General features: G+C 44.3%; 1 protein-coding gene across 3 annotated transcripts in view; it reads right to left on the bottom strand.

Annotated features, from left to right (window-relative positions):
- The window catches only part of LOC112224849 (calcium/calmodulin-dependent 3',5'-cyclic nucleotide phosphodiesterase 1A), an 82,487-nt gene that overhangs the window by 26,860 nt on the left and 33,312 nt on the right, over positions 1–22,315 (bottom strand). For all 3 annotated transcript variants that reach the window (XM_042306488.1, XM_042306490.1, XM_042306489.1), the window contains one exon: positions 687–800. In XM_042306488.1, coding sequence (XP_042162422.1) covers positions 687–800 — 114 coding nt within the window. The remainder of the gene's footprint in view (positions 1–686; positions 801–22,315) is intronic.

The following is a 22,315-nucleotide window of genomic DNA, read 5'->3' as shown; positions in this document are numbered from 1 at the left end:
TCCATGGAGAGATGGAAAGCTTCCCACATGGAGTTGAAGAAGTAAAGCAGGGAGTGGATCAGCCTCCTTTCAGTTTATCTGTCACCCCATTTGAAGACAGACGTTCCCCCCTGACGTTTTCTCCCTGTCTCTGGCTTCAACACACATATAAGCATACACACGCACATGTACACGCATGTGAACGCACGCACACACACACACACACACACACACACACACACACACACACACACACACACACACACACACACACACACACACACACACACACACACACACACACACACACACACACACACACACACACACACACACACACAGTCATTGATGGCTGGAGGGATAACCTTAATCAGTAAAATAACAGGCCAGACACAGAGAGAACTGAGACACATAGGGAGAACTGAAGGGCTTTGATAAGCATACACATAGACACTGTTTGCACTGGAAACCTCACTTTCCAAACTGTCTGAGCTAAGGCACTAAAACAGAATAGTACCACACTGGTAGTACTGCACTCGATTCTGTCAAGGAATTTTATCATCAGAATATGTTTTATATATATATATGACTTGTATTGTCTGTGAGTTGTATTTGTGCCGTTCTTTCCTGTACCTTCAGCCGTGCAGAAAGTGCAATATACTTGCTGTAGTCATGCATGGAATGGGATTTCTTTGAAATGCACTCACCTGGTTTCATCGATATAGACTGCCTCTAGAACAGAGGCTGCATACTCTATATTCTTCCTCAGGTCCACCACATTCACTTCTCCCTTGTCCAGCTGCTTCACCAGGCATCTCAATCTGTAAAGAGCAAGATGGATCCATATTTCATCTTCACATACAGTATGAGCTGATGAACACTGGATAATACTGACAGTATGGAGAACAGTACGTCAATACGACTCAACTGTGCCATTACATTATGTGTCAAAGAGTTCACTTATTCTATAGGCCTACATTGGATTCTATATCAACTGACAGTCAGCTTTAATACTAGCCTATATGTCACTGGGTTAGGTCAAAGACCAATGGTTTGACAATTTGAGACACTGTAAATATTACAGTTATTAATCTGTTATGTTGTGCAGATAGCAGCAGTAGTAAAACAGGTCAGCCATGACAGACATTTGATAATAATGAATACTCTACCACATAATCCAATCAAATCGTTCTATTTTAGATGGTTCAGATGGATCTTAAGTCCTACAGCACAGAATCACATTGACTAACTTTACAATGCCAACAACTAAAGCTTTCAGTGTGAACACTGAACTTTTTGAGAAAACGCACAAAGCCAATGTCCTTGAAACTGTCATTAAAGGTCTACAAGGGAAGCAGTTCTCATTATCCTGCAGTATTTCAAGGACTAAACTTTTTAACTTTTTTTATTCATGAACTGCAAAGGCACAGAAGGCAGAGAGGGAACGTGTCTTTACTGTAAGTAGGAGAACTGTCAGGATCACTGGTCCTGCCGCAGCAGAAAGGATCTGGGCTGGTGTGTGTGTGTATGTCTCTCCCAGTGTGTGTGTGTGAAACCATCCAAAGAATGAGCACCATTGAACTCCGCCGACTGTCTGATCAACAAAGCCCGGAAAGTGAGTGGCGTCTGTGAAGCCTTTGGTTCTGCTAGCATACAACTTTAAATATTTACCACGGGACTAGTGCCTCGTTACAACAGGGGATTGACACAGATCCATGCCTCGCCTCAGCAGGCACACACAGTCTCCAAACTCCAGACCCCCAACCAACCAACAAACCAACCCTCAGAAAAATGAATTAGGATGCGTCCCAAATGGCACACTATTCACCATGTAGTGCACTACTTTTGACCAGAGGGCCTGTAGGGTTCTATATAGGGTGCACTATATAGGGAATAGGGTGCCATTTGGGACACCTTCTAAGATCCCATAAGAGGAGCATCACCATACCCTATCTGTTTTAAATCTGAGATCAAATCAACTCCTTCAAGTGTGTTTGAAGGACTCTGTTATTATGTGAATAATAAAGGAGCATTACAAAGCAATAGACGTGGTTTATAATAACACATCATCCTAAAACACAAGCTGTTAAAAGCATTGAGCAACAGGATCAACTGACTGAAAGCCAGAATACACACACACACAATAGTACAGAAAACAACCCATGAATATGCCTACAACGTGGGCAAGGGATGCCATTTCTAGTACAAAGTGAGCAGAATGTAGCCTGCAGTGGAGAGACTGTGATAAGCCTTGGACTTTCTCCTGCCTTTACTGTGGGCTTATTTGCCTTTTCTAGTCCTTCTTCTTCCTTTCTTCTTTTCTAGTCCTTCTTCTTCCTTTCTTCTTTTCTAGTCCTTCCTTCTTCTTATGTCTTCAAAAGAGAAACTGCAGGATACCACTCTGCCAATGTAGATGAGTGAGCCAAGTGCCAAGCCTACACTATTCTATTGGGCTGAGGCTTAATTGAAGCTCTGACTGACTACCATTGACAAAAAAAAACTCCTAGGAGAGTCTCTGCCTACATTTATGTGTTGGAGATCGTAAATAATGGCGACACAAGTTGCACCTAATAACGGTCTGTAATATCAACATATTTCACGACATCACTCTAGTGAGGATGCAGAAGGTAAACATTTGCCTTGCATAAACAAGCTGTAGAGAGCTACAGTTGAAGTCAGAAGTTTAAAAACTCTGAGGTTGGATTCATTAAAACTCTTTTTTTTCAACCACTCCACAAATGTCTTGTTAACAAACTATAGTTCTGGCAAGTCGGTTAGGACATCTACTTTGTGCATGACACAAGTAATGTTTCCAACAATTGTTTACAGACAGATTATTTGACATATAATTCACTGTAATTCCAGAAAATGATGTCATGGCTTTAGAAGCTTCTGATAGGCTAATTGACATAATTTGAGTCAATTGGAGGTGTACCTGTGGATGTATTTCAAGGCCTACCTTCAAACTCAGTGCCTCTTTGCTTGACATCATGGGAAAATCAAAAGAAATCAGCCAAAAAATTGGAGACCTCCACAAGTCTGGTTCATCCTTGGGAGCAATTTCCAAATGCCTGAAGGTACCACGTTCATCTGTACAAACAATAGTATGCAAGTATAAACACCATGGGACCATGCAGCAGTCATACTGCTCAGGAAGGAGATGCGTTCTGTCTCCTAGAGATGAACGTACATTGGTACGAAGAGTGCAAGGGAATTCCAGAACAACAGCAAAGGACCTTGTGAAGATGCTGGAGGAAACAGGTACAAAAGTATCTATATGCACAGTAAAACGAGTCCTATATCAACATAAACTGAAAGGCCGCTCAGCAAGGAAGAAGCTACTGCTCCAAAACCACCATAAAAAGCCAGACTACGGTTTGCAACTGCACATTGGGACAAAGATCGTACCTTTTGGAGAAATGTCCTTTGGTCTGATGAAACAAAAATAGAACTGCTTGGTCATAATAACCATTGTTGTGTTTGGAGGAAAAAGGGGGATGCTTGCAAGTCGAAGAACACCATCCCAACCGTGAAGCACAGGTGTGGCACCATCCTGTTGTGGGGTGCTTTGCTGCAGGAGGGACTGGTGCACTTAACAAAATAGATGGTATCATGAGGTATGAAAATGATGTGTAAAGATTGAAGCAACATCTCAGGACATCAGTTAAAGTTAAAGCTTGGTCACAAATGGGTCTTCCAAATGGACAATGACATACTTCCAAAGTTGTGGCAAAATGGCTTAAGGACAACAAAGTCAAGGTATTGGAGTGGCCATCACAAAGCCCTGACCTTAATCCTATCGAACATTTGTGGGCAGACCTGAAAAAGCATGTGCGAGCAAGGAGGCCTACAAACCTGACTCAGTTACACGAGCTCTGTCAGGAAGAATGGGACAAAATTCACCCAACTTATTGTGGGAAGCTTGTGGAAGGCTACCTGAAATGTTTGACTAATTGAGTGTATGTAAACTTCTGACCCACTGGGAATGTGATGAAAGAAATAAAAGCTGAAATAAATAATTCTCTATACAATTATTCTGACATTTCACATTCTTAAAATAAAGTGGTGATCCTAACTGACCTAAGACAGGGAATTTTTACGAGGATTAAACGTCAGGAATGGTGAAAAACAGAGTTTAAATGTATTTGGCTAAGGTGTATGTATAAACTTCCGACTTCAACTGTATCTCTTCCACATTGTCGACTGCCTGTGTTATTACATTTACACTCTTAGGATAAAACAGGTGCTAAGTAAAACCATGTAGGGTTCCTCGGTTTGTCACCATAGGGGAACCCTTTTTGTTGATAGATAGAACCCTTTGCAGAACCCTCTATGTAGGGCCTGCAAGTCACATTATACTAGCTTGCAATGCGATATTTAATTCCTATTGGAATCCAGACAGAGTTACGATATCCAACAAGTGTATTTATTTATCACCGTAGCCTGCATTCAGAATGACTGCCAGGGTAGGGAAGAATGAATACAGAGACGACCTCAGTCATCAATCAGTTCAAATCCCCGAGCTGACAAGGTACAAATCTGTCGTTCTGCCCCTGAACAGGCAGTTAACCCAATGATCCTAGGCCGTCATTGAAAATAAGAATTTGTTCTTAACTGACTTGCCTAGTTAAATAAAGGTTAAATAAATAAATAAAATCTAAACTGGAACAACCATCTCAGTAACGAGTGCAATAAGTCCAACTACTAACAGATTGTATAGTTTAGAAAAATGTATGCTATTTATCTTTGTGTAGCATAACATTTATTAACCAATCAATGCAAAAACACAGATATTAAAACAAACAATTCTAAAAATCATCCTGCAATAGAGCATGCTGGGAATATGATATATGGTTCTTTAAAGAACCCAAAAACAGTTCTTAAGATGTTAAAGGTTCTAGGTAGAACCTTTTGCCAAACAAAAAAACCCTTGTCTTCCAAAAAGGGTTCTTCAGATCAAAACGGTTCATGGTAAAACCCTATTCCTCTATAAAGAACCCTTTTGGAACCCTTTTTTAGAAGAGTGTACCGTGACATTTAGACTGATATAGAGTATCTGGTGCACTTAGGATAAAAGTGAGATGCAGCCAAGGTGAGAGTTGGCAACAGCCCCTCAAAACTACCGCATCCCCATCTCACTTATCACACAGACACTCAGCAGCAGCAGGCTCCCACAGACCTTTTTGTACTCAAAAAGTGTCTCAGAGTAGGAGTACTGATCTAGGGCAGGTCCCTCCTGTCCATGTAGTCTTCCTTATTATGATTTAAAGGCCAAACTGCTGCTATTTCTACACACCTACTCTGAAAGTCTTTGTGAATAGGTCACAAACACCGCGTTTAGACCGTAGTTTGAAACCGCGGAAATAGTTCATGGGTAATGGGTTGGGGCATAACAACAGGGCTGTTCCCACCCACAGTGTTTCCATCCATAGCTTTATCAATCATATGACCTTTTCCTCTGTCACTCTCCATGGCACTGGCCTGATGGCTTCCATCTCACACACACTGGACCAGACCAATCACACAGCAGATACATATAAATAGAGGCCCTGATTGGTGGATCTATCTGGGTCACAATAACACAACCTTGCCTTAGGAAGTAGTGAACTAAAATGATTCTCTCTTTCCTGTGACTTTAGTATGTTTTGGTAGCCTATATGTTGGCATATTGACAGAAGATTTGGACGAAAGTGGCAGTATATCAATAGCTGAAACACCCACATAGGTGTTCAGTATTGAGATTTTTCTGAGAAGAAAACCATGAACTGTACAACCGTAAAGGGACTAAAGACAGGTCAAATACATTTTACAGCAAGTTTAGTTGAATAAGTCACATCTTTCTCAACAACTGAGTTGCATATCTGAGTTCACATGAGCTCTGGGAATCTATGTTTGACATTTGGAAGGGAGGGCTTAGGACATTTGGAAGTCTCTCAGATGACGCAGTAGGTTCCGTCCCATATGACACCATATTCCCTACATAGTGCACTACATTTGACCACAGTCCTCTGGGCCCTGGTCGAAAGTAGTGCTCTATATAGGGAATAGGGTGTCATTTGGGATGCAAACATAGCCTTATCTTTGCTGTCCAAGACTTAAACTCAGAGCTCAATATAATGAGACACATTATCATGTTACTGTGACAATACAATAACCATTATATTCATCAGAGGGTTATAGTAAAAGCAGTACCATATTTTGAGTATATTTGTAATAGCACCACATAGACAACAGTACTTAAGAGGACCCTTGGGGACCTGTGTAGGGTTTTTAAAGATTGAAAATGAACCAAGTTCAATTGAGCCAGGGTCAGTTAAAATAGGTATTATGTGGAACTCTACTGCCTTCACAACCCAAAGGGTCTGATTTGGGCTGCATCCGACTGGACGTGTCAGACCTAGCCCCAGAGATCCCTGTTCTGGGACTCCCTCCTCAGGGACACACTACCTTCAGCCTTAATGCTCCAGGTGGCAGGACACTTGGGGGAAAGACTCAAAACTACCAGGACTGACCTGAGTGGAGATATCTGCTTTGGGACTCCCTCCTCAGAGACACACTACCTCCAGCCTAATTCAAAACAACCTGGACTGGCCAGCCTTTACATAGTATAGAATCTACACTCTACAGGTGCTGGGAGTGGTGGTGACATTGAAAAGGGGTTTACGAGAGAGTATTTTCCCATGAGTTAACTGTGGCCTTCTCCTTGGAGGGGGCTGCTGCCGTCACTAGGGCACCAGAGGACAGGGCTGGGGCCCGGTGACAGGGCTGGGGCCCCAGAGGGTAAGGTGACAGGGCTGGGGCCCCAGAGGGTACGGTGACAGGACTGGGGCCCCAGAGGGTACGGTCACAGGGCTGGGGCCCCAGAGGGCACGGTGACAGGGCTGGGGCCCCAGAGGGCACGGTGACAGGGCTGAGGCCCCAGAGGGTACGGTGACAGGGCTGGGGCCCCGGAGGGTACGGTGACAGGGCTGGGGCCCCAGAGGGTACGGTGACTGGGCTGGGGCTGAAGCAGTATGCTCTGCTGCCCTGCTGCCTGCTCTGCCAACCTCTCAGACAGACTGATCCAACATTCCTCACTTCTAAAGATGGCACCCAAAGGACTAATTTGCGACCCGATAACGACCCGTTTCCTAGAAACAGCAGAGGGTGATTACCTCTCTGGAAATAAAAGATTCCCGTTCAAGTATAAAAAAAGAAAAAGGGGCCAGGCTATTGAGAGCATGTTGTCTGACTGTGAACTACACGGGTTTTGTGCATCATTTATCTAGACAAATATACAGATCTGTACCATGGTGGTGCCCCACGCATACAGAGGCCAAACAAGAATACTTTTAATGTTGCCAAGAAATCCTGTCTGTGTCCCAGCTTGGCACCCTATTCCCTAGTTCGTGCACTATTTTTGACCAGGGCCCACTGTGTTTGGGTTGTTGTCTTTAATGTCTTCTCAATAAACTACTTCCCATGCTTTCAGATTGTAATCAACATGGAAGGGATCTGTTGATGGCAATAACAATAACATCACTGTATGATACAGGCCATTACCAAGACAGAAAATGACTCCATGTGTAATTTAATGTTGATAAAAATTTTAAAAATGAATCGAAACAAAATACATTCAACTTTTGAATGTTTTTGCTGATTGTGGAAAATTGACTTTTTCTCTCTGTGAAAACAACTTTGTCAGGGAAACAAGCTTGTGAGTCATCAGACCATTCAAGGTCCTCTCATTCTGAGAGGTGAGTGGTTCCAGTACTCTTGGTGACTTTCCAGTTCAGATGCTCAAGCTCTTAAAAACCATCCATTCACTAGCCTATAAACACACTTGGTGAGAACAGGCCCTCGTTGCGTTATGTTATCACTGGTCTAAGCCTGGCCTGCTCTCTGCTTTCTAAAGCCCTGCAGGCCTCCACTGACACTGGGTCTGTTCAACTCAAACATGTTCACAGGACCTGGGGTTAAACCAAGCCGACAAAAGCAATTTAAAGCCAGTGTATGTTGCAGACCCTAACCACAACCCGTATTCATACCCTTTACTCAGTACTTTGCTGAAGCACCTTTGGCATCAATTACAGCCTCAAGTCTTCCTGGGTATTACTCTACAAGTTTGGCACACCTGTATTTGGGGAGTTTCTCTCATTCTTCTCAGCAGATCCTCTCAAGCTCTGTCAGGGTGGATGGGGAGCGTCGCTGTACAGTTATTTTCAGCTCTCTCCAGAGATGTTTGACCGGTTTCAAGTCCAAGCTCTGGCAGGGCCACTCAAGGACATTCAGACACTTGTCCCGAAGCCCCTCCTGTGTTGTCTTGGCTGTGTGCTTAGGGTCGTTGTCCTGCTCGAATGCGAACCTTCTCCCCCAGTCTGAGGTCCTGAGTGCTCTGAAGCAGGTTATCATCAAGGATCTCTCTGTACTTTGCTCCGTTCATCTTTCCCAGTCCCTGCCACTGAAAATCATCCTCACAGCATGATGCTACCACCACCATACTTCAACGTTTGGATAGTGCCAGGTTTTCTCCAGACGTGAATACTTGGCATTCAGACCAAAGAGTTCAATCTTGGTCACCTCCCTGACCAAGGCCCTTCTCCCCCGATTGCTCAGTTTGGCCGGGTGGCCAGCTCTAGGAAGAGTCTTAGTGGTTCTAAACTTCTTCCATTTAAGAATGATGGAAGCCACTGTGTTCTTGGGGACCTTCAATGTATAAACTGCCTTCATTTTTCTGGACCCCAGGAAGAGTAGCTGCTGCTTTGGCAGCTAATGGTGATCCATAATAAATACAAATACAAATTCTGCAGACATTTTTTGGTACCCTTCCCCAGATCTGTGCCTCGACACAATCCTGCCTCGGAGCAAAAATTTGCAAAAATGTATAAAAACCTCTTTTCGCTTCGTCATTATGGGGCATTGTGTGTAGATTGATGAAGACATTTGTTTATTTAATCCATATTAGAATAAGGCTGTAACGTAACAAATGTGGAAAAAGTCAAGGGAAAAAGTCAAGGGAATACCTTCCGAATGCACTGTATAAGCTAAGTAGTATGTCATAATAGTGATATACTGTATAAGTAATGTCAACTTATGTGACATACTGTATAACTAAAGTTGTTAAATGCCACCATTTTGAAATATTCAAAAGAGACCATGTTGTGTGTTTGACTGGCCTGTAGGTTTCTGTATGGACAGACAGGCAGACAGACAGACATCACTGTGGTGTTGTGGGAGCCTGGCAGTTCTAACTAAACCAACAGGTATTTTTCTCTGGCTCGCCACAGACTTCATAACTTCACTGCAGATCATATCACCCAACTGGCATCTTGGGTTCCCACTTAAAGTCCTCTAGCGTGGTCCCTAAATGGATCTCTTTGACCTTTTTGTAATCCTAGTTTAGACACACACACACACACACACACACACACACACACACACACACACACACACACACACACACACACACACACACACACACACACACACACACACACACACACACACACACACACACACACACACACACATCCTTCACTCTGAACAGTATCTCTGTTGGAGATCTCACCCTACTAGTCTGCAGAGATTTCAGCTTCTCACAGGGCCAACAATGGTTCTGTACTTCCACCAGCCCTGGTTCCACCTTCTCTGGTGGATGGTGATGTCTTAGTTCAGTCATCCTGGGAATGGTGTGACAAATTAGTCCAGAATGCTATATTCAACTGAGGGGAAAACAAGCACCGCTCTCACTCTTGAAGTGAGTATGGTGTGATAAACAAGAGAAATGAAGCTACAGCAGCGCTGAGAGGAGGATAATTACATGAGTCTCCTGGGTGCTACATGATAAACCATACAGTGATGTGCTGTAAGCACATGTTCTCTATGAAGAGACGGGGTGCTGGGAGAGAAAACAGTCCATTTATTAACAGCTAGACCTCGACTGCACATTGATGAAGCATCATGATATTGCAAGGACAGACTCTATGCCAAGTGTAAGGCATTGAGTTAGAATGATGCCATCTGTCGGAAGACAATGCACTACATTGTCCCTCAAGGTATCTTTGGGAAGCGTGATGTTTCTATGTGGAACAATACTGACTCCAATAACACTTAGAGCCCTTCAATAGCTAAAGAACCCTTATTTGGCACTATATAAAAAACATTTATTCGATTTATTAATACATTTATTAGTATGTATAGCGATGTCTGAGAGAGAGAACATGGCTCTGATCACAAGGCAACAGAGAGCGTGCAGTCAGGAGACAGGAGGTTAATGAAGAATAAATACCCTCCTCCTCCCTCACCTCTGTTACCATCCTGCTCTCCTAGTGATGGGGAAAGAAAGCTTCCTGAAGCATTGAGGCTTTCCAGCCAATTGTGTCAAAAATAATGTCATTACTCGAGGCTTTGATCGATACAGTGTACACTAGTGGCACATGCTGGTCAAAAGAATTTAGAGCAGACAAATGATTAAAGGTGACGTCCAACACACCGTAGAACGTGCACAGCGTAGCCTTTTTGTCTTCTACCAAACCAATACCAAACCAATCAGGTGGTTGTTCGACGAAACAAAGATTCGGACGTCATTGATCACGTGCTTCTGATAAAGTGATACAGGCATCGATTGGCCCACTGCATTGATGTAAACTGCTTAGCGATTTCAGCGCATACCTCGGACCTCTGGTATCAAACATAACATCACTAGTTCTCTCCCCTCCCTCCATCACCGTTGTGTTATCATCCTCCTGTTGTGTTCTACATGTGATAGGAGGGCTAAGATGCATCACCAAGACGGGCTGCAGGAGGAAATCTCAGCTGACTGGGGAGGTTACTGATGTCAGTGAGATCATTACGCGCCTGTGAAATCCACTTTGAGTCTCTCTCTCTCTCTCTCTCTCTCTCTCTCTCTCTCTCTCTCTCTCTCTCTCTCTCTCTCTCTCGGGTTTATTGATGTTCATGTTAATTTGAATTTGACGTGGATTTTAAATACTTTACTGGAAATGAACATACTGTATAGACTTTATATAATGGGATGTGAAAAATATTAAGACAAACATTGACTGTGAGGACTTAATGTGAGGACTTGACTGTGAAAGACTAACAGGAGAAGTGTGCTGTACCATCAGAGAGGGATAACCTACTGTACAGTACACTGTGAAGCCTGACACATCCCATGTCACCACAGTATCACACCCACACACAACCAGCAGTTCCCCATACTCCCATCATGGCAGATGACTATTCTGAGTGCTGTACTGTAAGTTGAAGAGCAGGTCATGGGGTCAATGGTTTCAGAGTTGACACACACACACACACACATACGGCCATATGAAAAACAGATGATGCTCTTTCTAAGGGAATTGTCAGAGGCCTCTCAGTCTCTCTGATCATAACCATCTGTAGTCCTGACAGCTGATGTGAATTATATCGTAACATCACACACACACATACACACACATCTCCTAATTGGTCAGTCTGTATCACTTTGAGGCAGACAGGGAAGAACATTTATGTGGATAATATTTGGCATGTAATGCCACAGCCACAGCATAAATCACTACCTTAAATAGGGGGAATATTAATACGAAAGAAAGAGTGTCCAGAGTTCTTATCATTCCCAATGCTGCAGTGCAGCTAAAACAAACCATACAGATCAGCTTTCCAAGAGTCCAGGATCTACACCAAACAAACCATACAGATCAGCTTTCCAAGAGTCCAGGCGCTACACCAAACAAACCATACAGATCAGCTTTCCAAGAGTCCAGGAGCTACACCAAACAAACCATACAGATCAGCTTTCCAAGAGTCCAGGATCTACACCAAACAAACCATACAGATCAGCTTTCCAAGAGTCCAGGAGCTACACCAAACAAACCATACAGATCAGCTGTCCAAGAGTCCAGGAGCTACACCTAACAAATCATACAGATCAGCTTTCCAAGAGTCCAGGAGCTACACCAAACAAACCATACAGATCAGCTTTCCAAGAGTCCAGGCGCTACACCTAACAAATCATACAGATCAGCTTTCCAAGAGTCCAGGAGCTACACCTAACAAATCATACAGATCAGCTTTCCAAGAGTCCAGGCGCTACACCTAACAAATCATACAGATCAGCTTTCCAAGAGTCCAGGAGCTACACCAAACAAACCATACAGATCAGCTTTCCAAGAGTCCAGGAGCTACACCAAACAAACCATACAGATCAGCTTTCCAAGAGTCCAGGAGCTACACCTAAACAAACCATACAGATCAGCTTTCCAAGAGTCCAGGAGCTACACCAAACAAACCATACAGATCAGCTTTCCAAGAGTCCAGGAGCTACACCAAACAAACCATACAGATCAGCTTTCCAAGAGTCCAGGAGCTACACCAAACAAACCATACAGATCAGCTTTCCAAGAGTCCAGGAGCTACACCAAACAAACCATACAGATCAGCTTTCCAAGAGTCCAGGAGCTACACCAAACAAACCATACAGATCAGCTTTCCAAGAGTCCAGGAGCTACACCAAACAAACCATACAGATCAGCTTTCCAAGAGTCCAGGATCTACACCAAACAAACCATACAGATCAGCTTTCCAAGAGTCCAGGAGCTACACCAAACAAACCATACAGATCAGCTTTCCAAGAGTCCAGGAGCTACACCAAACAAACCATACAGATCAGCTTTCCAAGAGTCCAGGAGCTACACCAAACAAACCATACAGATCAGCTTTCCAAGAGTCCAGGAGCTACACCAAACAAACCATACAGATCAGCTTTCCAAGAGTCCAGGAGCTACACCTAACAAACCATACAGATCAGCTTTCCAAGAGTCCAGGAGCTACACCAAACAAATCATACAGAAAACTGCTGAGAAGCGGAAGAAATTACAGTTGGCAATAGAAGTACAAGGTCAGAAGTTGCAGTTATTACTTGATAAAAATAAATACCCAATATACTTTGGTGCTTTGCTTCAAACCCGAGTGGCGCAGCGGTCTAAAGCACTGCATCTCAGCAAGAGGCATCACTACAGTCCCTGGTTTGAACCCAGGCTGTATCACATCCAGCCGTGATTGGTCCCATAGGGCGACACACAATTGGCCCAGTGTTGTCCGGTTTGGCTGGGGTAGGCCATCATTGTAAATAAGAATTTGTTCTTAACTGACTTGCCTAGTTATGTAAAGGGCCTGACGACAACCAGTCAGCTGCTTTCTGTTATATAATAGCCGAGCAACATGTGCTTCATGCATGCTAGTTTTAGTACAGAAATAAACCATGAAAAGTGGAGCCTAAACGTTTCTAACCATAGAGGGGAAACTATTCACTCTTTGTCTAAAATAATTATACCAGTCTCTGCTCGGTCCCTGGCTAAATGAAGGAACTCGTGACAAACTTACAATTATTCATGTTGTTTTACAGTTGCTAGAAAGGGTGTTTAGAAGATCTGCCTAGAAAAATAGTTTATTGTTTTTCCTTGGTATCATTTATTGAATTGAAAGAAAATAGTTTAATATGACCTTGGTCAACCTAATATACCTTGGTGATTAGTCTCCTGTACTGTTCTCTGTAGCTCTGAACTCAACACCCCTTTAGTACCAGGATGCAGTCGCGAAGGGTCAATGCTGTTGAGTATGTGTGTGTGTGTGTATATATATATATACTGTATTCTAGTCATGGCTCATCCTATATAACTACTGCTGTACACAACTTTTATATTCATAAACTGTCCATACTGTCTATACACACTGAGTGTATAGGAACACCTGCTCTTTCCATTACATAAACTGACCAGGTGAATCCAGGTGAAAGCTATGATCCCTTATTGATGTCACTTGTTAAATCCACTTCAATCAGTTTAGAAGAAGGGGAGGAAACAGGCTAAAGAAAGATTTTAAAGCATTGAGACATGTGTTGTGTATGTGTGCCATTGAGAAGTGAAGATTGAAGTGCCTTTGAAGTGCCTTTGAACTACAACACTGTTTGGTTTTTCACGCTCAAAAGGTTCCACCATCCAAAGGACATTCAGCCAACTTGACACAACTGTGGGAGAGAATTGGAGTCAACATGGGCCAGCATCCCTATGGAACACTTTCGACACCTTGTAGTAGAGTCCATGCCCCGATGAATTGAGGCTGTTCTGAGGGCAAACGGGGGTGCAACTCAATATTAGGAAGCTGTTCTCAACCCCCTGAGTCAATACATGTTAGAATCAACTTTGGAAGCAATTACAGCTGTGACTCGTTCTGGGTAAGTCTCTGAGAGCTTTGCACACCTGGATTGTACAATATTTGCACATTATTATTTTTCAAGTTCTTCAAGCTCTGTCAAGTTGGTTGTTGATTGCTAGACAGCCATTTTCAAGAAATGTTTTACTCCTGAACTTATTTAAGCTTGCCATAACAAAGGCGTTGAATACTTATTGATTCAAGACATTTCAGTTTTAAATGTTTATTAATTAGTAAAAATTCATAAAAACATAATTCCTCTTCAACATTATGTGGTATTGTGTGTAGGCCTGTGACACAAAATCTCAAGTTAACCAATTTCAAATGATGTCTGTGACACAACAAAACGTGGAAAAAGTCAAGGACTTTGAACCTTCTGACGTAAAGTAGATGGACTTGGGAAATTCTGTCAGACTCAGTGCAGATTCATTCTGAACAACATAAGAACACTTCCTACCCCTGAGAAACAAGTGCTTTGAAACATCTTTCAAACAGCAGATTATGAAGTCAAGTAGCTTCTAAATATTGATGTGCCTGGACTGACTGGGAGAGCAGAGCACATAGAGCAACAAGATCTCAGTCTCAATGAAATATTCAACGTTTGTCAGAGGGGGGGGGGGGTAAACATACAGTGCCATCAGAAAGTATTCAAACTCCTTGACTTATTGCACATTTTGTCGTGTTACAGCCTCAATTCAAAATTGATTAAATATATTTTTTGTCTCACCCATCTACACACAATACCCCATAATGACAAAGTGAAAAAATGTTTTAGAAACATTTGCAAATGTATTGAAAAATAAATACAGATATATCACATTTACATAAGTATTCAGACCCTTTACTCAGTACTTTGCTGAAGCACCTTTGGCATCGATTACAGCCTCAAGTCTTCCTGGGTATTACTCTACAAGTTTGGCACACCTGTATTTGGGGAGTTTCTCCCATTCTTCTCTGCAGATCCTCTCAAGTTCTGTCAGGTTGGATGGGGAGCATCACTGCACAGCTATTTTCAGGTCTCTTCAGAGATGTTTGATCGGGTTCAAGTCCAGACTCTGGCTGGGCCACTCAAGGACATTCAGAGACTTGTCCCAAAGCCAGTCATGTGTTGTCTTGGTTGTGTGCTTAGGGTTGTTGTTCTGTTGGAAGGTGAACCTTCGCCCTAGTCTGAGGTCCTGAGCAGATTTTCATCAAGAATCTCTCTGTACTTTGCTCCATTCATCTTTCCCTCCATCCTGACTAGTCTCCCAGTCCCTGCAGCAGAAAAACATCCCCACAGCATGATGCTGCCACCACTATGTTTCACAGTAGAGATGGTGCCAGGTTTCCTCCAGATGTGACGCTTTGCATGCAGGCCAAATAGTTCAATCTTGGTTTCATCAGACCAGAGAATCTTGTTTGTCATGGTCTGAGTCTTTAGGTGTCTTTTGGCTAACTTCAGACATACAGTAATTTACTGAAGTTGGCTTCTGTCTTGACTTCCCATCTCCACAGAGGAGCTGTGTCAAAGTGACCATCGGGTTCTTGGTCACTTCCCTGACCAAGGCCCTTCTCCCCCGATTGCTCAGTTTGGCCGGGGGGCAACCCCTAGGCAGAGGTGGTTCCAAACTTCTTCCATTTAAGAATGATGGAGGCCACTGTGTTCGTGGGGACTTTCAATGTTGCAGAAATGTTTTGCTACCCTTCCCCAGATCTGTGTCTTGACAAAATTTTAAGTCAAAACTCTAACTCGGCCAATCAGGAACATTCACTGTCTTCTTAGTAATCAACTCCAGTGTAGATTTGGCCTTGTGTTTTATGTTATTGTCCTGTGGAATTCATCTCCCAGTGTCTGGTGGAAAGCAGATAATCAGGGTTTCCTCTAGGATTTTGTGTGATTATCTCAATTCCATTTGAAAAATTCAAGCATACCCATGACATGATGCAGCCACCACTATCCTTGGAAATGTGGAGAGTGGTACTCAGTAATGCGTTGAGTTGGATTTGCCCCAAACATAACACTTTGCATTTGGGGAAAAAAAAGAATTGCTTTGACACATTTTTTGCAGTATTACTTTAGTGCCTTGTTGCAAACAGGGTGCATATTTTGGAATACATGTATACTGTATAGGCTTCCTTATTTGCACTCTGCCAATTAGGTTAGTATTTTGGAGTAACTACAATGTTGTTGATCTATCCTCAGATTTCTCCTATCACAGCCATTAAACTCTGTAACTGTTTTAAAGTCATCATTGACTTCATGGTGAAATCCCAGAGCGGTTTCCTTCCTCCCTGGCAACTGAGTTAGGAAGGAAGGCTGTGTGTTTGTAGTGACTGTGTGTATTGATACAACATCGAAAGTGTACAGTTGCAGTCAGACTTTGTGCATGACACAAGTCATTTTTCCAACAATTGTTTACAGACAGATTATTTCACTTATAATTCACTGCATCACAATTCCAATGGGTCAGAAGTTTACATACACTAAGTTGACAGCTTGGAAAATTCCAGAAAATTATGTCATGGATTAAGAAGCTTCTGATAGGCTAATTGACATCATTTGAGTCAATTGGAGGTGTACCTGTAGATGTATTTCAAGGCCTACCTTCAAACTCAGTGCCGCTTTGCTTGACATCATGGGAAAATCGAAAGAAATCAGCCAAGACCTCAGAAAAACAATTGTAGACCTCCACAAGTCTGGTTCATCCTTGGGAGCAATTTACAAATGCCTGAAGGTACCACGTTCATCTGTACAAATAATAGTATGCAAGTATAAACACCATGGGACCATGCAGCAGTCATACCGCTCAGGAAGTCTCCTAGAGATGAATGTACTTTGGTGTGAAAAGTGCAAATCAATCCCAGAACAACAGCAAAGGACCTCGTGAAGATGCTGGAGGAAACAGGTACAAAAGTATCTATATCCACAGTAAAACGAGTCCTATATCGACATAACCTTAAAGGCCGCTCAGCAAGGAAGGAGCCACTGCTCCTTTAATAAGCCAGACTACGGTTTGCAACTGCACATGGGCACAAAGATCATACTTTTTGGAGAAATGTCCTCTGGTCTGACGAAACAAAAATAGAACTGTTTGGCCATAATGACCATCGTTATGTTTGAAGGAAAAAGGGGGAGGCTTACAAGCCGAAGAACACCACCCCAACCGTGAAGCACAGGGGTGCCAGCATCATGTTGTGGGGGTGCTTTGCTGCAGGAGGGACTGGTGCACTACACAAAATAGATGGCATCATGAGGTACGGAAATTATGTGGATATATTGAAGCAACATCTCAAGACATCAGTCAGGAAGTTAAAGCTTGGTCGCAAATGGGTCTTCCAAACGGACAATGACCCCAAGCGTACTTCCAAAGTTGTGGCGAAATGGCTTAAGGACAACAAAGTCAAGGTATGGAGTGGCCATCACAAAGCCCTGACCTCAATCCTATAGATATTTTGTGGGCAGAACTGAAAAAGCATGTGCGAGCAAGGAGGCCTACAAACCTGACTCAGTTACACCAGCTCTGTCAGGAGGAATGGGCCAAAATTCACCCAACTTATTGTGGGAAGCTTGTGGAAGGCTACCCAAAATGTTTGACCAAAGTTTAAATTGTTTAAGGCAATACTACGAAATACTAATTGAGTTTCTCTAAAACAGGATATAGTCTACATGTGCAGCACCACGTCAGAATAGTAGGCAAAATTAAGAGTGAAAAAGGGACCAAATTATTAGGGTGAGGCACATGGGCTACTAACAGCTTACTTCACAACATACACTTAGTATTACTTTCTGAGCTACAGTATACATATCTCCCTGGCAATTTATGCAGCAGCATACAATACATTTTTGGCCTCACCTTGTTGTGCTGTGCTCACTTTTTGTCATCAAAGTCTGGCATTCTCTGCATTTATGGTGCTTTCAAGACAACTGGGAACTCAGAAAAAAACAAGGTCGAATCATGATGACATTGGTGATATTCAGGTCGGAGCTCTAGAAAGAGGCCCAAGTCCCCGACTTGATACTCCGAGTTGGATGACTATTCAAAATGTATTTTCGCAGTCGGAGCTTGTTTTTTACTGAGTTTACAGTTGTTTTGAGAGCGTCAGAAGTCATGCCGGAATGACAGAATGGCCAATGTAGATGTTTATCCTTTTAAGCTTGGAAAAGAGACCCTCAAACCTAGACTTGGGACCACACACCCAGTCCACTGAATAGAAGGCAAGTGATTGCTTTGCAATGCCTGCAGTTAGCCACTGGTTCCTTCCAAACCACTCATTGTTGAATTTGCGATTTCCAAATTGTTGTGTGATGTTTATGTCCAATGACCGATGAGCACCACTACATTTTCTTTATAATTTATCGTCATTATTTCTCTTCATATGACAACTATTAATAAGCATTTGTCAGTAGATTGTCGACTTGATTCATGATGATGACTGCTAGCTTGCTAGCTTAGATTTCGAAAGTATTATGTTGACATGATCAGTCCAATCACAGCTACTGTAGATATAACATGACTTGATGTTAAGCCTTCTTGGATGGGCACTACTAATGTAACTATGGCTGCATTCCAAACACTTAACAGAAACATACTATCCCCTCAGCCCTGAAATGAAGTGGACACTTCTGATGACGTATCATGACGTCTGACGAGGGCATAAGGCAGGGTAAGTGGACTAGGGTGCGTCTTTTATGAGTTTGAAACGCAGCCCTTGGCAGCACCCAAGGGCCTTGAATTTGAGCTCTACCCTTAGATTTGGCGGTGACGTAGTGTCCATGAGTGTCCCATGAGTGACAGAACACTGAGCCAATCACGGCGCAACTAGAGAACATTACCCAATCCGGTGCAACTGGAGAACATTACCAACCCCTACGCTCTGTATTTTACACTGGCTGACCCACCACCACAGAAAGCAATGAGCTAGGCTGAAACACCTACATTTTGGAGCTGCGTTACTCAAGAAAGCAAAAAAGAGACCAAGTTTGTATCTGGCTTTATTAACTCAACAGTGTTTTATTTATTTTTTTACAGTGTTTGCAAACTGATATGTGACACACTGTTAATTGTTTATTTTTTTGCTAAAAAGGTGGGGCTCAAAACAGGTGGCCCCACCTTCCCTGAATGAGGGGTCGCCATTGTACCTTACAGATCATTGTATGTGTGGGGTACAGAGATGAGGTAGTCATTCAAAAATCATGTTAAACACTATTATTACACACAGAGTGAGTCCATGCAACTTATTATGTGACTTGTTAAGCAATTTTTTACTCCTGAACATATTTAGGCTTGCCATAACAAATACTTGGTGACTGAAAGCTTTTCATTTTTATTCATTTGTAAACATTAATTTGTAAACATTTCAAAAAACATAATTCCACTTTGACAATATGGGGTATTGTGTTTAGGCCAGTGACACACCATTTCAATATTATCCATGTTAAATTCAGGCTGTAACACAACAAAATATGGAAAAAGTCAAGGGGTGTGAATAGGTAGTAGGGGCAGTGGTGTAGTTATATTTTTTTAGGTGAGGGAGCATGAAATCAAAATGTAAATAACCACGTTTCCATCGAACCTTTTCATGCGGATGAATTACCTGACACATGAAAACTGTCACGCCCTGGTCTAAGTATTTTGTGTTTTTCTTCATGTATTGGGTCAGGCCAGGGTGTGGCATGGGGTTTTTGTATTGTGGTGTGTTTTGTCTTGGGGTTTTGGTGTGTATGTATTGGGATTGTAGCTAGTGGGGTTATCTAGCAAAGTCTATGGCTGTCTGGAGTGGTTCTCAATCAGAGGCAGGTGTTTATCGTTGTCTCTGATTGGGAACCATATTTAGGCAGCCATATTCTTTGAGTTTGTCGTGGGTGATTGTCCTATGTGTTGTTGTTCCTGTCTCTGTGTTTTCACCAGATAGGGCTGTTTCGGTTTTCGTTACGTTTCCACGTTTGTTGTTTTTTGTAGTTTTTGTATTGATTCGTGTTTTACGTTTGTTGATTAAACATGGATCGCAATCTACACGCCGCATTTTGGTCCGACTCTCCTTCACACCTAGAGAACCGTAACAGAATCACCCACCACCAACGGACCAAGCAGCGTGTCAACAGGCAGGAGCAGCCCAAAGAGGAGATGCGCTATAAGGATTTCTGGACATGGGAGGAAATCCTAAACGGAGAAGGACCCTGGGCTCAGCCTGGAGAATATCGCCGCCCCAAAGAAGAACTGGAGGCGGCGAAAGCGGAGAGGCGCCGGTATGAGGAGGCAGCACGGCGACTCGGAAGGAAGCCTGAGAGTCAGCCCCAAAAATGTATTGGGGGGCTCAGGGAGAGTGTGGCAGAGTCAGGAGTCAGACCTGAGCCAACTCTCCCTGTTTATCGTGAGGAGCCAAGGAGGAGACCAGAACCAGAGCCGGTGTTGGAGGTGAGCGAAACAGAGTATGTGAAGGAGTTAATGGGGAAATTGGAGGAGAGAGAAATGAGGGAGTTGCTGTGTTGGTGCTTTTTGCATGGAATTCGCTCGACGGAACATGTCGGGGATTTGATGGCACCTTCGTTAGCGCTCCATACTCATCCTGAGGTGCGTGTTAGTCGGCTGGTGAAGTTGGTGCCAGCCTCACGCACCAGGCCTCCTGTGCACATCCCTAGCCTTGCACGTCCTGTGCCAGCACTGCTCTCAAGATCTCCAGTACGCCTTCACGGTCTAGACCATCCTGTGCCACCTCCACACTCCAGCCCTCCGGTAGCAGCTCCCCGCACCAGGCTTCCTGTGCGTGTTCTCGGTTCAGTACCACCAGTACCAGCACCACGCATCAGGCCTACAGTGCGCCTCGCCTCTCCAGCGCTGCCGGAGCCTTTCTCCTCTCCTGCGCTGCCGGAGTCTCCCGTCTGTTCAGCGCTGCCGGAGCCTTTCTCCTCTACAGCGCTGCTGGAGTCTCCCGCCTGTTCAGCGCAGCCAGAGCCTTTCTCCTCTACAGCGCTGCTGGAGTCTCCCGCCTGTTCAGCGCAGCCAGAGCCTTTCTCCTCTCCTGCGCTGCCGGAGTCTCCCGCCTGTTCAGCGCAGCCAGAGCTGCCAGCCTGCATTGAGAAGCCAGAGCTGCCAGCCAGCATGGAGCAGCCAGAGCTGCCAGCCGGCATGGAGCAGCCAGAGCTGTCAGTCTGCATGGAGCAGCCAGAGCTGCCAGCCTGCATGGAGCAGCCAGAGCTGTCAGTCTGCATGGAGCAGCCAGAGCTGTCAGTCTGCATGGAGCAGCCAGAGCTGTCAGTCTGCAAGGAGCTGCCAGTCTGCAAGGAGCTGCCAGTCTGCACGGAGCTGCCAGTCTGCACGGAGCTGCCAGTCTGCAAGGAGCTGCCAGTCTGTAAGGAGCTGCCAGTCTGTAAGGAGCTGCCAGTCTGCAAGGAGCTGCCAGTCTGCACGGAGCCGCCAGAGCTGCCAGTCTGTAAGAAGCCGCCAGAGCTGTCAGCCTACATGGAGCAGCCAGAGCCGCCAGTCAGCATGGAGCAGCCAGATCTTTCAGTCTGCCAGGATCCGCCAGTCGGCCAGACTCTTCCAGATCCGCCAGTCAGCCAGACTCTTCCAGATCCGCCAGTCAGCCAGACTCCTCCAGATCCGCCAGTCAGCCAGACTCCTCCAGATCCGCCAGTCAGCCAGACTCTTCCAGATCCGCCAGTCAGCCAGACTCTTCCAGATCTGCCAGACTCTTCCAGATCTGCCAGTCAGCCAGACTCTTCCAGATCTGCCAGTCAGCCAGACTCTTCCAGATCTGCCATTCAACCAGACTCTTCCAGATCCGCCAGTCAGCCGGGATCAGCCAGGATCCGCCAGTCGGCCAGGATCCGCCAGTCGGCCAGGATCCGCCAGTCGGCCGGGATCTGCTGAAACCACCAGCCAGCCAGGATCTGGTAGATCTACCTACCTGCCTGAGCTTCCTCTCACTCCCGAGCTTCCTCTCACTCCCGAGCTTCCTCTCACTCCCGAGCTTCCTCTCACTCCCGAGCTTCCTCTCACTCCCGAGCTTCCTCTCACTCCCGAGCTTCCTCTCACTCCCGAGCTTCCTCTCACTCCCGAGCTTCCTCTCACTCCCGAGCTTCCTCTCACTCCCGAGCTTTCTCTCACTCCCGAGCTTTCTCTCACTCCCGAGCTTTCCCTCAGTCCTGAGCTTTCCCTCAGTCCCG

Source organism: Oncorhynchus tshawytscha, linkage group LG26, assembly GCF_018296145.1.
Source record: "Oncorhynchus tshawytscha isolate Ot180627B linkage group LG26, Otsh_v2.0, whole genome shotgun sequence".
Classification (NCBI taxonomy): domain Eukaryota; kingdom Metazoa; phylum Chordata; class Actinopteri; order Salmoniformes; family Salmonidae; genus Oncorhynchus; species Oncorhynchus tshawytscha.
Note: the sequence above shows the minus strand (reverse complement) of the source record. Positions and strands in the feature narration are given on the sequence as shown.